Source organism: Lampetra planeri, chromosome 2 (assembly GCF_965212315.1).
Source record: "Lampetra planeri chromosome 2, kcLamPlan1.2.h2, whole genome shotgun sequence".
NCBI lineage: Eukaryota > Metazoa > Chordata > Hyperoartia > Petromyzontiformes > Petromyzontidae > Lampetra > Lampetra planeri.
The window spans coordinates 33,593,500-33,609,401 of record NC_136108.1 but is presented as its reverse complement, the minus strand read 5'-3'; the positions used below and the strand labels follow the sequence as shown (position 1 = coordinate 33,609,401).

The 15,902-nt window shown below is 53.2% G+C and overlaps 2 protein-coding genes across 4 annotated transcripts in view; both read left to right on the top strand.

Moving 5' to 3' along the window:
* Positions 1–4,342, top strand: part of LOC144732301 (trafficking protein particle complex subunit 9-like) — a 116,169-nt gene extending 111,827 nt beyond the window's left edge. For all 3 annotated transcript variants that reach the window (XM_078613777.1, XM_078613767.1, XM_078613757.1), the window contains exon 22: positions 1,546–4,342. In XM_078613777.1, the coding sequence (XP_078469903.1) occupies positions 1,546–1,740 (195 nt within the window). In that variant the 3' untranslated portion in view covers positions 1,741–4,342. The remainder of the gene's footprint in view (positions 1–1,545) is intronic.
* Positions 4,343–8,090: 3,748 nt separating this feature from the next.
* On the top strand, positions 8,091–15,700 carry LOC144732315 (potassium channel subfamily K member 9-like). Its single transcript, XM_078613788.1, has 2 exons — positions 8,091–8,743; positions 14,801–15,700. Exons 1-2 carry the CDS (start codon positions 8,134–8,136, stop codon positions 15,667–15,669), a joined length of 1,479 nt encoding a protein of 492 aa, XP_078469914.1. The 5' UTR covers positions 8,091–8,133; the 3' UTR covers positions 15,670–15,700.
* The last annotated feature ends 202 nt before the right edge of the window (positions 15,701–15,902 follow it).

Here is a 15,902-nt window from a genome sequence, read left to right as displayed (position 1 = left end):
AGAGTCCAAGCCGCGGCCACGAGGTGCCTCTGTGCTTGCACTCCCTCGGCTTTGCTCTTGCAAGCGAGTTTTTTTGCACGAGCATTTTATACGTTACGCATTTTGTACGCATCGTTTCAATTGCACCGTGGGTGTCGTCAAGTCGCGAAATAAAGGAAGCGTTTGGAAGTGTCGCAAAGCGGCGCAGACTTCCGTGTGTGAGTGGCCCGCAGAAGTGTATATCGGAGAACTACTGCCGAGATCGATTCAAGTGACCTCTGGTGCACACAGTCGGGGGTGGCACTTACCCACACACTCTGCCACCAAGAGTAATGTTTAATATGTTTAAATTTCCGAGGTGGAAATTACCCCCATTAAGTGCAGAATCCAATTTCACGTGATGGGTTTTGTGTGTGTGTGTGTGCAGTGTGAGACCATGAACCATAACTATACTTGAAATCCCGGCTTTAAAAGATGACGTAACCCAGAGAGCCCTTGCAAAAGAGGAAATATTGTTCCATGTGTCTCAGTGACTGGGTTTGATCCCAGGATTGTCAGCAGGAGCCGGCTCAGCGCTCGGACCTTTGCACCACCCAGTTACCTTCTCTGCACACCCAGTTACCTCCTCTGCACCACCCAGTTACCTCCTCTGCACCACCCAGTTACCTCCTCTGCACCACCCAGTTACCTCCTCTGCACACCCAGTTACCTCCTCTGCACCACCCAGTTACCTCCTCTGCACACCCAGTTACCTCCTCTGCACCACCAAGTTACCTTCTCTGCACACCCAGTTACCTCCTCTGCACCACCCAGTTACCTCCTCTGCACCACCAAGTTACCTCCTCTGCACCACCCAGTTACCTCCTCTGCACACCCAGTTACCTCCTCTGCACCACCCAGTTACCTCCTCTGCACCACCAAGTTACCTCCTCTGCACACCCAGTTACCTCCTCTGCACACCCAGTTACCTCCTCTGCACCACCCAGTTACCTCCTCTGCACCACCCAGTTACCTCCTCTGCACACCCAGTTACCTCCTCTGCACCACCCAGTTACCTCCTCTGCACCACCAAGTTACCTCCTCTGCACACCCAGTTACCTCCTCTGCACCACCCAGTTACCTCCTCTGCACCACCAAGTTACCTCCTCTGCACACCCAGTTACCTCCTCTGCACACCCAGTTACCTCCTTTACACCACCCAGTTACCTCCTCTGCACCACCCAGTTACCTCCTCTGCACACCCAGTTACCTCCTCTGCACCACCCAGTTACCTCCTCTGCACCACCAAGTTACCGCCTTTACACCACCCAGTTACCTCCTCTGCACACCCAGTTACCTCCTCTGCACCACCCAGTTACCTCCTCTGCACCACCCAGTTACCGCCTTTACACCACCCAGTTACCTCCTCTGCACACCCAGTTACCTCCTCTGCACCACCCAGTTACCTCCTCTGCACCACCCAGTTACCTTCGCTGCACCACCAAAGCAGCGAAAGTTGCGCTTGTGACCGGCATTGACGCAGCTCTCGTTGGGAGGCCCCTGATTTTGTTTTCGTCGCTTTTGCAGGTGGAGGCGTGGGGCTCCGCGTCGTTCTTCTTCGCGATCATGCCGCTGGGGCCCTGCAACCGCCGCGTGGCCTTCAGATTCAGCGAGAGCCGCGAAGCCGGGGCCGCCCCCCGATGCGTCTGGCATCGCCTGTGCTCCCTTGGCCTCCGAGCGAAGGTCGCGGGCGAACTTCTCGGGCTCCCGGGAACGGGATGAGCGGGAGGCGACGCCCTCGTACCGTCAGCTCGAGCACTGCTGACGATCGTCGACGTCGCCGCCCTAGCGACGATGGCGGTGACGATGGCGGTGGCGATGGCGGTGACGGCGACGATGAAGACGAAGTTTTCGCCCCCCACCGCTCGTTTTGGTGCGGAGGGCCGCGCACCAAGACGCGTGTGGACTTTGCGCTGCGGAAAAAGCAATCGAGAGGAACGATTTCGCAGGCCGTCAATGTTGTAAAAAAATAGATTTTTTTTTTATGTACCATATATTTTTTTAATTTCTGTGTTGGATGTTTTTTTTTTTACGCTCTCAATTGAAGTGCGTTTTTTTTCTGCGTCGGCTGCAGGAGTCGAGAAATGACTTATTATTATTATTATTATTGAGCTCGTGAAGATGCCCCGCGGAGTAGAGCGTGGCGAACGCTGTCGAGACGAAACTCTCTCGACACGTGGTGGCCCTACCTGGCGACAAACGCGCTCGGATGACAAACGTCGCTGCGACATTTTTCACCAAACAAACAAACAAACAAACGCGATGCGACATTTATTGCACAAATATGAAATGTCTGATCGAGTGCAGGTGTTGATAACTCGGTGCTATTTAAATGCTTTAAAGTTGTCTGATCGGTAAGATAGCTTGTGTTGTTGTTGTTGCGTCACTGCCGGTGCGGGCTTACACTGCTAACAGATGCACGTACTTATCGGAATTGTTTAATGTCTTTTAATTATATTTTTCCAACGATCAATGACCAGGTGACTGCTAATAGAAGGCCGTGTTATTGATCGTAACGCTGTTGATTAAACAAATTCAAACTCCCTCCGCCAAAAAAACACACAAACGATGCTGGCTGGGGAAAAAAACGTAAATAAAAAAAAACACAAAACAAAAGTCAACGACGCTCGCTCGAATATTTTATGTTTCCATCGTCGGCACACGAGAGATAGGGGCCACCGCCTCTATGAGCAATAGCTGGCCGAAGAACCAGAGCTCTCTTTCCTCGCTCGTGAAGTCGACCTGCCCAGTGGCCAATGAAAACACACGGACAACAAAAACAAACCGGTGCCTCGTCAAAACCAGACGCAGAGAGGGCGTTGTGCTCTCACGCAAAGATTCAAAGGATCGTGCGGACGGAGACCAGTGGTGTCTTTGAGAAGAGTAGAGTCTTGGGTTACAAACAGGGTACAGCTGCACTGTCGTCGTAAACAGCTTGGTTGAAGTGTGGGGAAGGGGGTGTCTGGATGTCTCATGTAATAATTCCGCTTCATATTTGCTATAAAAAAAAAAACATTGGGCGAAGACCGCGGGTGCCGGCCCAGGACACGCTGGTGGGACTACGTCGCTCGGCTGGCCTGGGGAATCCTGGGAAATCCCCAGGAAGAGCTGGAGTCTGTCGCCAGGGAAAAGGAGGTGTGGACCGCCCCTACTCAATAAGCTGTCACCGAGACCCTCACCAGGACAAGCGCTTGGAGAAACGAACGAACCTTCCCAAAGGAATCCCGACCGGTGCTATCGTCACCGTGTCATCGGTGCGCGTCTCCCGCAGGGCAAGAACTCTTCGTGCCGTGGGTGTCCCAGAGCTACCGCATGAGACGTTTTCAATCGACCCCTGCCTCCCCCACCATCGGGGAGGTGGACATCACTTTGTCGCTCGCTCTGCGTACGAGTGGAACCGTTCGTCGAACGACAGTTTAACTGATATTTATAATTCGCAGAACTCGAATTTAGACAATTTAAGTGCAGAACTAAATGCAATGTGGTGTGTGTATGTGTGTACACACACACAACGTATATGTCTGTCTATATGTCTCTGGTTCTGTGTTTTATCTCTCTCTCAAATTTAGCATTCTCAGGAAGAACGTAATCAACCAGGTAGGGTGTTGACTGTTATGTTATCCGACTCTCTGTTGTATTACATTACATTTCTAAGTATACTAGATTTGTGTTTCTATTTCATTTATACCTGATGATGATTGCTTGTGTTGCAATCGAAACGTCGTATGCTAGTATTTAATTTATTATTTTCTCTTTATACGTGACTTTACCGAAAGAACCAAAGAGTAATTCCTGCAGTCACGACAGCTCCAAATTAAGTATGTGTGTGTACAGTCATAATTGTTGAGAACCACCGGTTCAATCACAAGGTTGGCAACAGCCTGCAGTCGAACCCAGGATCTCTGTGTTTGCCAGCTCAGCGCCCTAACCTCCAAGCCACCCGGCCTCCTCAGCGTTCAGTAATGCCGATTACGCGTATAGCCGCAACCACCTCTGCGATAACCGAGCCACCGACTCGTTTGACCCTCCCCATTTTGCCGAGTAAGCTCATTCTAGTATATGTCACCCTGCACCACGACGCTACCCGTGCTTGCTTATCAGCGTGTACTGGACTCCCAAGCCGAGAGGGAGACGCGGCCTTGACAGGGAGACAATGTCACCCACGGAACGCGAGTGGATATTGTGATGTGGTGAGCGAGGGGGGGGGTTCTGTGATACACCTGTGGGTCTGTGCAGAGCGATTTCACGCGCGCCGCAGGTTGTTCGAAACTCTTCGTTACCCAGTCCCCATGAATTCGGTCGGAATAAACCCGCAGTAAATCAAGTGGCACTCGAGCACCGCTATAAATAACGATGCTCCAGGCGGTCTCGTTGGTCCTTCTTCGCCTTGCGGAGATGACGCAGCACTTCGCGCAGGTGACACGATCGGAGGGCAGCAGTTTATGCCATCCCCATACAGCGGTGTTCTTCACTCATTTTCAGAGAGGTGGGGGGGGGGAATTTCGCCGATGAGACATCATCAGCGTTGTGAGGGCCGCCACACGTTTGAAACCATTGGGGGGTTTATACTTTTTGTTTTTTTCAGTAAAGTTACGTAGGTAAACAATAAAATAAATTCTAAATGAAAACAACTAAATTAAATCACGACGTTTCGTGTGCAACACAAGCGCCCGTCTTCGGGTAGGGACAACGTAGCGAAAGCACAACCGATTAAGTGTGTCTAAGAGATGGCTGTGACGAGGAATTATATAGTTGCGGGGGAAGGAGGGGTGGAGGGGGCATGGTGAGTGTGGGGGCGGAGTGTGGGCTGGGAGGTAACCTGGAGTTCAAACTGAAGCTTTGTGATGCAGGGGGCGGAAGTAGATAAGAAAGCTAAGTTAAGCCGATTAACGACATTAGGGTTTTGACAGCAGCACGACGATGATGATGATGATTGGGGGGGTTGGGGGGGGTGTTGTCACATTGTCGGAGACCGCACGTTAGGGGCTTCACTAAATGCCACCAGGGACCGCCAGTGGCCACCTTGCAATGAAGAACCCTGAGCTACACGATGAGAGGGCAGCAATATTTACATTTATACACTGCAGTATACAGTCGGTACATCTCATTGAGCACACGGGGAGGACGGTTTATTTGATAGTCGCCCTTCCACAGAGTCATTGTATCACACCGGTCCGTTGCGCACAGTCAGCACATCGAAGAAGGGAGTGGAAACTCAGCCGAGACGAGAGACTGCGTCCCGTGGGCTCTCACCTCCACATTGGCTCTATCGCCGATCGCTCCCACGGGTGTCGCCTGGTCCACGCCTTGGTAGATCGTGTCCAGCAGACGCAGATCCGTGTCGGCGTCTTGTCCTAGGACTCCCGAAAGGTTCGAATGAAGCGTATCCCGCACCTCCGATTAGCACGGTTGGCTATGTACGGTGCGAAAGAAGTGCAACGTTCTGTATACTGTGTGTGCCATCCTTCTGTGTATTGCAAATTAGTGTGGTTCTGTCCTACCCTCGGTGTAAGTGTACTGCAGCGAGGTGATGTGCAGTCTAACTAAAGCCTTTTCAGCCCTCTTCTTGGTAAATTGCCTCTGGGAATCTGTGCCCTCGTCTTGAATCAAAACGTGAATCTCGTCCCATTCAGTGGACCACGTGGCGACCATTCAGGAGGCCACGTGTCCTCCATTCAGTAGGTCACGTGGCTTCCATTCAGTAGGCCACGTGGCGTTCCCTAATATTTCAAGCCTCGCTCTCCTTGTCTAAGCGCCTTCCCATGTGGTAAGTTCTCTCCACGTATAGGATGAACTATCTCCGCTTAACGTTCCCCCAAGACACAGCAAAATACAATGATAATTCTACCCACCCTCCCCCACACCCTAACCCAGTCAAATTCTACACGCCATTCGGAGAAGAAACGTCTCACCTTTGTTCCCACGTGTGCCACTGGACGGGAGGTGAAAGGCATCATCATCATCGGCCACGTCACACTGGGTGTTTTTTTTTGTAGTCGAGGGAGGCGAGAGGGGGGGGGGTCCTACCTTCAGGAGGTAGGATGTGGGGGCGGCTTTCGTTGTAAATCGACCATGAAAAAGTAGTCGATTGCAATTATCAGTTAATCAATCAGCCCAATCGACCCATTGCCCCAGCACTACTTTGTTGCATATCCCCTTGGCTCGAGGGATCTCTGTTTTTAACCCCAACTTGAGCCCCCTATCAATTGCTTTGTGGATACAAGCGAGCATCCCATAAAATGTGCGCGCGTGTGTGTGTGTGCACATGTAAAATAACCCGTGCAGACGCCAGTCTTTACCCACACGTTAATTTCTTTTCATTGTCATTGTTCAAAGTCGTTAATACAGCTGTGCTCACAATGACAGGGATCAGGTGCCCACTGCAGCTTTACGCAAATGTTGTTGTTGTTGTTGTTCTCGGCCTGTAATTCTATCCCACACTGCCGTGTGCAAGGCCTCCCTCAATTCTCTTCCGTTCCTTTCATTAAAAACTCAAAATTCGTCCATAACACCGCCTCTAAAAGAAGGAAAAAATATATTAAATAAACGTCAGCGCTAACAATGTCTACAACTCTTCCGATTATATACTGGTTTTCTTTTTGAAGGCCACTGTTTTTCACGCATGTTTTGAGGTTGTGGTTTTTAGTTGTTGTTGTTGTACTTGGGCACCGCTGCCAACGCAGCCACAGCAGCAACATCGGAGCGTTCCCTTTCCTTAGTTGCTCCATAACCAGTCGTGGCCTCCACTCCTGCCGTCTCCTTCGCTTCCCTTTTCTGGGTCTCCACAAATACTCTGTGGGTACACTTGTGCGCGACTCTAACCGCACGTGCGCCCCACACTATGCGACACGACGAACAACAGTGCCCGGGGCACAAGGCGAAAGGCTGTAATTTGATGAGTGCCGAGAGCTATTATTATTAGATCGTTGTGCGTTGGCGTTAGATTTTGACGGCGGTGTTCGAATCTCCACTCCGAGCGTTTGCTTTCGTATTTGATGACTCCCATCGGCGACGCATGTACCCTTCTCTGTTAACTCACCCAGGGCTCCCGTGTTCAACCCATAGTCGCCTAACTCGCGTTCAACTCGGGCCACTGTCGTTAGAAAGTTAGGTCATCGCTGCCCGACAGGCAAGGTTGCAGCGAACACACACACAACAAAACCTTCGAATTGCACGGTTGGCTATGTACGGTGCGAAAGAAGTTCAACATACATACGACACATTAATTCGTTACTGCCAGAGGGGCGGGTGGCGGCGGCGGGGGGGGGGAGGGAAATATGAGAGAGAGAAACACACAAGGTCGCGTCTTTTTTAATTGACACACACGGCGCGATTGAGAGTGTGATAGAGAGATAGAGAGGGAGCATAGCAAATAAAAGGACGATGCCAATAACAAATCATGAGCAGGTGTTGCGTGTCTCTTGAGCGGTTGGGGTCTGGGTACTAGACAAGTTGTTTTTTTTTATCTTGGCGGCGCTATTGGAAGCAGCGCGCCCCCCGCCGCTGCCGCATCAGCTGCTGCCGTTAGCACCGCGGACAGCTCCAGACTGCCCGTCCCGCCTTAAGCTCGACCCAGCAGAGAGTAGCAGCAGCAGCAGCAGCCGCGCCGGCGGTGGTGGTGGTGGTGGTGGCGGCGGCTGGCAGGCGGGGGGGAAGAGCGGGGGAGGAGGCAGTCATTTTGTTTCATCCAACTTTCCTTCCTACTCCACCACTCGTTCTTCATGATTTTAATATTCCCTTTCAGAATCCTAGTTTTTTCTTTTCTTTCAAAAGCCACTGCGCCTCTCGAACGCGTCGAGGTTAATAATAGCTCGTTCGCTGTGTACGTCCCAGCGCAATTACATACAGCACGCTGCGCGTCTATTTTTAAACATCGCGCCGAGCCTAGGAGCGTTCGCCAGATTTTTTTTTATTGTTGCTGTTGCCGAGTGCTGCCGAGCCCAGAGCCTCCACCCCCCACCTCGCCCCCCTCACGCGACCCTCCCCCCCCCCCACCGCCGCCACCGCGACCGCACCACCACAAGTTGACGGTTCTCCCCGCGCCGATGCCGCCGAGTCGCGCCGGCGACGGCGGCGCCAGGCGCTCGCAACGATGGTGACGAGCCGACTTCGCCCATGGCTCTAAACCGGGAGAACTGCCTCGATCGCATTCTGCGATACCTCGGCTTGCGGCTACCGGGCTCGCGTCGCTCCAGCAGCATCCTGTGCCTCTCGAACCGCTCCGACGACCGCCTCGACCAGGGACGACACCAACACCACCACCACCACCACCACTACCACCGCCGCCAGCAGCAGCAGCAGCACCGCCACCATGAAGCGCACCGAGTCTCGCAGCCAGGGCACGGCTGCGGCGGCGAGGGTCGGGACGCGCACCCCTGGGCGAACCGCGTGCGGGGCGCGCTGAGCGGAGATGCGATGTGGATGCGGCACGTCGCGGAGGCGATGCAGAGTCAGAACGCGCGCACCGTCACTCTGATCGCGGTCACGTTCGCCTATCTGCTGCTCGGCGCCCTGGTCTTCGAGGCGTTCGAGTCCAAGAACGAGGTGGAGGAGAGCGGCAAGCTGCAGAGCAGGGAGGACGCGCTGAGAACCAAGTACAACATCAGCAAAGACGACTACCGTGACATGGAGAGGCTCGTGATCGAGTCCAAGCCGCACAAGGCTGGGGAGCAGTGGAGATTCTCGGGCTCGTTTTACTTTGCCATCACGGTCATCACGACCATCGGTGAGCGCGCCCCGGGTTCCTCCTGCGCGCGGCACCCCTTCCCAGTCGCGTGTGATCTTTGGGGAGAGAGGTTGTTCGTGGGTGTTGGTGTGTGTGCGTATGGAGTGGGGAGCGATAGTGTAGCGGTTAGCGCGCTGCGCTATAAACCCGGCGACACGGGTTCGATTCCCGCTCACTGCCAACATTAGTGACAATTATCTGAACCGGTCCCGGGCCTCCCCTAGGTCGACTAAGCCTCAAATTAGTACCTGGTGCGGTGTGTAAACATTGCCACTAGGGAGACAAAGGCGGTCGGGCGTGGTGCTGGCCACCCACCCCCTCGTGTACCGTTCTGGCCTTCATAGGTGCTCGCTAACAGCACTTGTCCCTACAGTCTGTTAAGGCTATACAGGGGATCTTTATCTTTGTGCGTATGGAGTGGAGGAGTTAGCGCGCTACGCTACAAAGTCGGCGACCCAAGTTCGATTCCCGCTCATGATCGACACCAACGACGATGTGCTGAACCGGTCCTGGGCCTCCCCTAAGTTGATTCAGCCTCAAATGTTTACACACCACGCCAGAGTACCTGGTGTGGTGTGAGGAGACAAAGGCGGCCGGGCGATGTGCTGGCCACCCACCCCCTCGTTTACCGCGCCGGCCTTCGTAGGTGCTCGCTAACAGCACTTGCCCCAACAGTATGTTACGGCTATACGGGGGATCTTAGTCTTTGTGTGTGCGTGCGTGGCTTATTTGTGGGGAGCGGGGGAGCGGGTAGTCATCGTCGCGTTTCCCTACGAACCCGGCCACCCGATGTTCGATTCCCGGTCACGACCAATCACAGTGGCGATATACTTCATACGTGTTTGCGCACTGCACTTTCCCCAACAGTTTGCTAAGGCTATCCGGATGATCTTTGTCTGTGTACATCATAGTTTTGTGCTGCGTGTGTTAAAGTATCTGCAATCGTTATCATGCCCGTCGGCGTTGTTGTTTAGAAGTAGGTGTGTGTTGGTTTTCTTAATCCAGCAACAATCTAAGTACATTTTTACATTATTAATGATATTCTAGATTTGAAGTTTTCGTGACTGCAAGGATTCATACTCTGTTTTTTTTCGGTAAAGTAACGTAGGTAAAAAATAATAATAAATTAAATCACGACGTTTCGGGCGCAACACAAGCGTCCTTCTTCAGGTGGGGACAACTATTTCTCCAGGTAAACCTCGCCGTGTCTCAGGAACCCCTTTTCTGGAGCTCTCTGTGTTTGGATGTTTGACCAGAGCATTTTCAATTAATCGTAACGAGAGTAAGATGTGGCATTCATTCATTCATCCAGGAAGCCTCGCTGAGACTCGAGACTTATTTTTTTATCTTTCATGAGCACCCTGTGGTGGGATGTTTGGTCATTCCCATTAAACGAGAGTTGCTTTTTGGACGTGTGGAGCAAGCTGTTGGGTGCCCGGAGAAAGTCCCTCCATAGCGAGTGGGTAACGCTCTCGCTTGCTCAACGGCAGAATGCGGTCAACGTGGGGTCTGAATGCGGCAATTGGTGATGGTCTCATGGCGTTCCAGAGTTTTCTCGTGAGTTCATTTGCCCGGCCTTGAGAGATTTGATTAAGCGTGGTCGGGGTGGGAGGGGGGGGGTGATCAGAAGACTTACCGTTCAGACACGTGTGCTCATGGAGCAATGTCCAAGCATGCAGCGTTAGAAAGTCTCGTGAACGCTGGACGTTTAAATTTTGCGTTCGTCTTAATGCAACTTTTCAGATCACGGTTCACTCACCACGTTGGATGATCTAACAACAACAAAGACGTAATGCATGCGATGATCTTTAGAGGAGATTGAGTATCTTAGCGTCGTCTATGCATTGCGGTTAAACGACTTAATATCAACCGTTGGGGGGAAAAGGTTACCTGGGCTACGAACGATGATGATCGATTGATGATCGATGGTCAAAAATAAATGACGGAGTGAGAGCCAAGGAATGGATCCGAGCAGATGGAGCGATGGTCAAGTCCGCTGATGTGTAGGTGCTGGGTGAATTATAAACATCGCAGATCGTGGAAGGTAAAAGCAGTGGACTGATCGTGGCCGATGATAAGTACTGGAAACATTCATAATGCAGGGTTTTTGGGGGGTTAAATCGCGTAAATATAAATGTGTCGTTAAACCCGCCCACCACCCTACAGCCAATTTAGTAAGGTTTGTCACGTAAACAGAACGTGCCAATTCGTTACTAGTACAGCACACCGATTGTTGGAGAGCAATTACAAATCTAGTTGCCGCCTGATGATGCCGGTTGTAATTACTGGCGAAACGTCGTGGTTGCTGGATTTGATATTGGTTGCGAAAGCCTCCTACGTGTTGTTGAACTGACTGTAAACATTCTATCCGTGATATCGTCATTTGACATCGCGGCATTCGTGACAATTGAATTCCCACGACGCTGTACGTTAATTATATACAATGGCCAAATCCTATTTATTATATCTTACTAACGAGCAAATGGGGACGAAAATAACCCCCCTCCCTTCCGAAAGTAAGATGTGAATAATAAACAAATACATTTGCGCCAACAGCACAGAACAACGAAAAAGAGTATCACAGCGGGGGGGGGGGGCTGGAGGGGGGGGTGGATTTTAGTCGATCAAAGTCAATCCAAGGACCGCGCCGTTTCTCATTCCATTCGCGGGTCGTCTCACGAGGAGGGGACGGGGCAGGCGCCAGGGTCGAGAGGTCACAGGGGTCACGATCGCCTCTCGGCGGTCAACAGGGCCCTCGGTCCGTGAGCAAGGGGGCGACTTGGAAGGTGTCATCTAAATTGAATCGTTTAACGGGAATTTGACAAACTGTGGACTACCCCCCCCCCACCACCGATCTCCCTTCTCCCCTGGCGCCGACACACAACTGGGCTACCCCTCACGTCCACGTGAATCACGACGGTTAGTAATACAGAGCGCCCCGTGAATTTTGCACGCGTGCGTGTCTGCATGGTGAACTTCTTTCGCGCGCCGTACGCAGCCGACCGTGGCAATCGGAGGCGCGGGGAAAGGACAACGAACTGAAGACAAACAGCCGTTCCGCAGACATTAGTTGCCAATGTATAAGCGTGATTGCGGTGTGCTAACCACTGCGCCACGGCTCCTCCCACCACGCGGTGATTTGTCGCCGACAAAATAAAGAGTTATTATTTTAATCTGTTTTCATCAGCTATGCTTAGATATGGCGCTTCAGAAAGCGTATCCGTGTCGTATAAAGAAAGCAATCGTACTGCGTATTGGTGGAGCGGTGGCGCAGTGGTTAGCGCACTTCCATTACAACCCGGGCACCCGAGATTGATTCCGGGCCACGGCTAACATCAGTTGGCGAGTGATACCCGAACCGGTTCTGGGCTCCACACCTTCAACAAACCCACACTAACCAGCGTGGGGAAGTATGGCCCAGATAACCCCCCCCCCCGTGATGGAGACGGCATTGGGAGGACTGCGTACAGCTGTGTGCTGTAGTGACATCGAATTATTTGACGATGCTGCCACTGCTGATCCTGCGTTGGCAGTGGTGCAACAACCTGATGATGATTGCTTGTGTTGCAATCGAAACTTCGTAGTATGCTATTATTTTATTTATTATTTTATCTTTATACGTGACTTTACCGAAAGAACCAAAGAATAATTCCTGCAGTCACGAAAGCTCCAAAATTAAGATTCAACAACAACAACTCAACGCATGTATCAATAACAATGTGGGCCTTCAAAGGTAAGATATACAATGGGCGACGTTTCGACGAATGACCCTTCCTCATAGCACATCGATCATAAGTGTCCTCCCACACGTGAACACGCATGCATTTGCCGAGAACACCTTCACGTCTAGAGGAGCGCCAGAACTTGAACAATTGTTGGTAGCTTTAACGCTGCTGCGTTCTCACTCCTCTGCGGTTCCTCCTCGCCCCCCCCACCTCCCCGTGTCACGGCGGGTTACGATGTGACATTATTACGTACAATTAACTTTAAAATAACGCCGAAGTGTACGCTCCACATTTCGCACGCGGTAACGCGATACGGGGGGTGATTGTATCGGTTACAGCAGAGGCGGCGCAGGAGTGCAATTGCGCAATGAGTCCGGTTAACCGAGTTGGCTTCCCGCCCATGACTAACATCAGAGGCGAGCGAGGTCTGAATTGGCTCTGGTGCTGTGGCCTTCGCCCAACTGAGCAGCGTTGGTGAAGTATGGTCAAATCACCCACCCCCCTGGCCGACGCGAGCTTGGAGAGGCCTTCATCCAGCAGTGGATTGATAACGTTGCTGTAGATTCTTATTATTACGACTGTCACAATGGTGATGAGTCCGTTGCATCGCGGGTTTGCCGACGACTTCGCGGGTAGGGGTGTGGGGGAGGATAGAGCGCCGATATTACACACGCAAAAACAATGATGATTTTAATCTTTCGTGACTGCAGGAATCCATCCTCTCTGGTTCTTCCGGTAAAGTCACGTAGTTAGAAGAAAAAATACAAAAAATAAAACACGACGTTTCGGCCGCTTGTGTTTCGACCGAAACGTCGTGTGTTCTTTTATTTATGTTTTCTATCTACGTGACTTTACCGAAAGAACCAGAGAGTACAAAAAACAATAACATCGAATAAGGTGCGGCGATGAAGCGGACAAGAAAACCGCACAAAAACAAACGCGCCGCACCTGCTGGCGAGTGGAGAACGCTGCACAAACACAACATCGGTGCCAATTAATAGAACTTCCCCGCGGGCGTCATCGCCTGGGGCAGGTTTATCATCCCTCGATATGATCGCAGGGCAATGGAAAAGTCGCAGAAACGCCAAGCGACTATCAGGTGACCGTAGTTGTGAACGTGTAAACCAGACGAGGATATCTGTGCAGTGTGTGATGCGTGGTTGGTGGCAGAGGTCGCAATCGGGTACCCGATACCCGTACCCTACCCCATACCCGGCTACCCGTACCCGGCCGGGTACGGGTAGACCGTGAGTCACTGGTGATTAACTGTTTGTCACTAATTTCCCAACGTCTTGTCTCGTCTCACAATTCAAGTTTCTAGAATCAACCCACCAGCGCCTGCAACATGGCATCATCCCAGAGGTCGCAATCAGGTACCCGATACCCGTACCCTACCCGTCTGGGTACGGGTACCCGTTTGCGACCCTGGTACGGCCGGGTACGGGTAAGGAATCAAAACCCGTTTGCGACCTCTGGTTGGTGGACTGCGTCGACGACGTGCCAAGTGGCGGTTGTATACGTTGAGTGCGGGGAACACATCGACACCGTGTTGAGTGAGCGCACGTGTGTCTCTGTGTTGCCAGAGTGTCTGGCGTGTCTGGCGTGTGTGTGTCTGTGTGGTTTGTGTCTATTTGGGGTGTCGCTGTAGTACGTGACTGCGGGTCATGTGGCCGTGATACGCAGCTGACAGGAACGTGTTGGTGGTGTGTATATCTGGGGTGATGTGTGACACTGTCGTGTTGTGTGCCTGTGTGTCTCCATGTGATGCGTACCTGTGTGTGGTGTGTGTGTGTGTGACATGTGCCTATGGCATGTTCCTGTGTGGCTTTGTGTGCCATGTGACTGTCTGTGATGTGGCTGTGTTGGTGTCTCGCTCTGTTGGCGGTGTGCGTCTCCTTGGAACGTGTCGTTGCGGTGTGAGCCCCTTGTGTTGAGGTGTGACCGCGTTGGCACACCGCTGCGCGACGTGCCTTTGCGTTGGCAGTGTGATGGCCCGTTGTGAATTCACAGTGCCACTCACAGGACCGGCCCGGCACTGCATCTCGGCCCGAGTGCAATGGGCAACCCAGAGTGGGCCTGCAACCCAACAGACACTCTCACTCGAACCCTCGTATTCACAGAGGGACATCACCCGAATTTTCCAGCTGCTTCTATGGTGGCCGCTGCTCCCCGTTCTGGCTTCTTTTTGTGTGTTTGTTTGTTATTCTGGCGACAATCCCTCTTGTCCGAGGCATCATCCGTCCTGGCCTGCGGATGCTGACATCCGCCAACGCGTGTCCGCGTGTCTCTCCCCCCCCCCCCTCTATTGTTTTGTTTTCCCCCCACCCCCGAGGCTACGGACACTCGGCGCCCAACACGAACAAGGGCAAGGTGTTCTGCATGTGCTACGCGCTCCTGGGCATCCCGCTCACGCTCGTCATGTTCCAGAGCCTGGGCGAGCGCATGAACACCTACGTGAAGCGCCTGTTGCGGAGGCTCAAGAAGTGCGCGGGCCTCAAGAACACCGAGGTGTCGACGCGCAACATGGTGACCGTGGGGCTGCTGTCGTGCGCCGGCACCCTCTGCATCGGTGCGGCCGCATTCTGCCACCTGGAGAACTGGCTCTTCTTCGACGCCTTCTACTTTTGCTTCATCACGCTCACCACCATCGGCCTGGGCGATTTCGTGGCGCTGCAGAAGGACAACGCGCTGCAGGACGACCACCTGTACGTGGCCTTCAGCTTCATGTACATCCTCGTGGGGCTCACGGTCATCGGCGCCTTCCTCAACCTCGTGGTGCTGCGCTACCTGACGGTGAGCGGCGAGGACGAGGAGGTGGCGGTCTCGGGCGGCGAGGAGAGGGAGTCTCTGCGGCCGGGCAAGGGAGGCGTCCTCCTGCGCCTGCACGGAGGCTCCACGGACAGCCCCGACCTGCAGTCCGTGTGCTCGTGCATCTGCTACGGACACCGCGAACGACAACAACAACATCAGCAGCAGCAGGAGCAGCAGCAGCAGCAGCCTCGGCCGCGCTTTCTTGACGGCTGTCGCTCCAAGGTAGACGCGAGCCGCGGCCTCGTGTGCGGCTCGCTGTCCTACCAGCTGGAGGAGATCTCCCCTAGCAAGCTGACCGGCAGGCTCCACTCGTCGGGACTCAGCTCCGCGTCGGGACTACACAGCTCGTGGCGGGACAGTGGGAGGTTCTCCCGCAGGAGTTCCATGTAGGACCCCCCCCCACCCCCCACACACACACACCCCCCCCCCCCTCTTACACGTGCCATCGACGACGAGCAATGGTTGTGCCTCCCTCTGATCTCGTCTGGACTGGACTGGACGGAAGGTGGACACCGCTCACTGGTCGGCGAGCGACGTTTCGCCGGTCACTCGTGCCGAGGGAAGCGCGCGTTGCGCCAGGAAGCTTTCGTGAAACGCGACCGGGACGGTCTCTTTCGGGGCTT

What these genes read in the sequence shown, in the direction of transcription:
- LOC144732315 (XM_078613788.1), top strand. Translation starts at nt 8,134, where the DNA reads ATGGCTCTAAACCGGGAGAACTGCCTCGATCGCATTCTGCGATACCTC. An exon ending in CACGGTCATCACGACCATCG is followed by an intron (nt 8,744 to 14,800) that starts GTGAGCGCGCCC and finishes CCCACCCCCGAG; the next exon opens with GCTACGGACACTCGGCGCCC.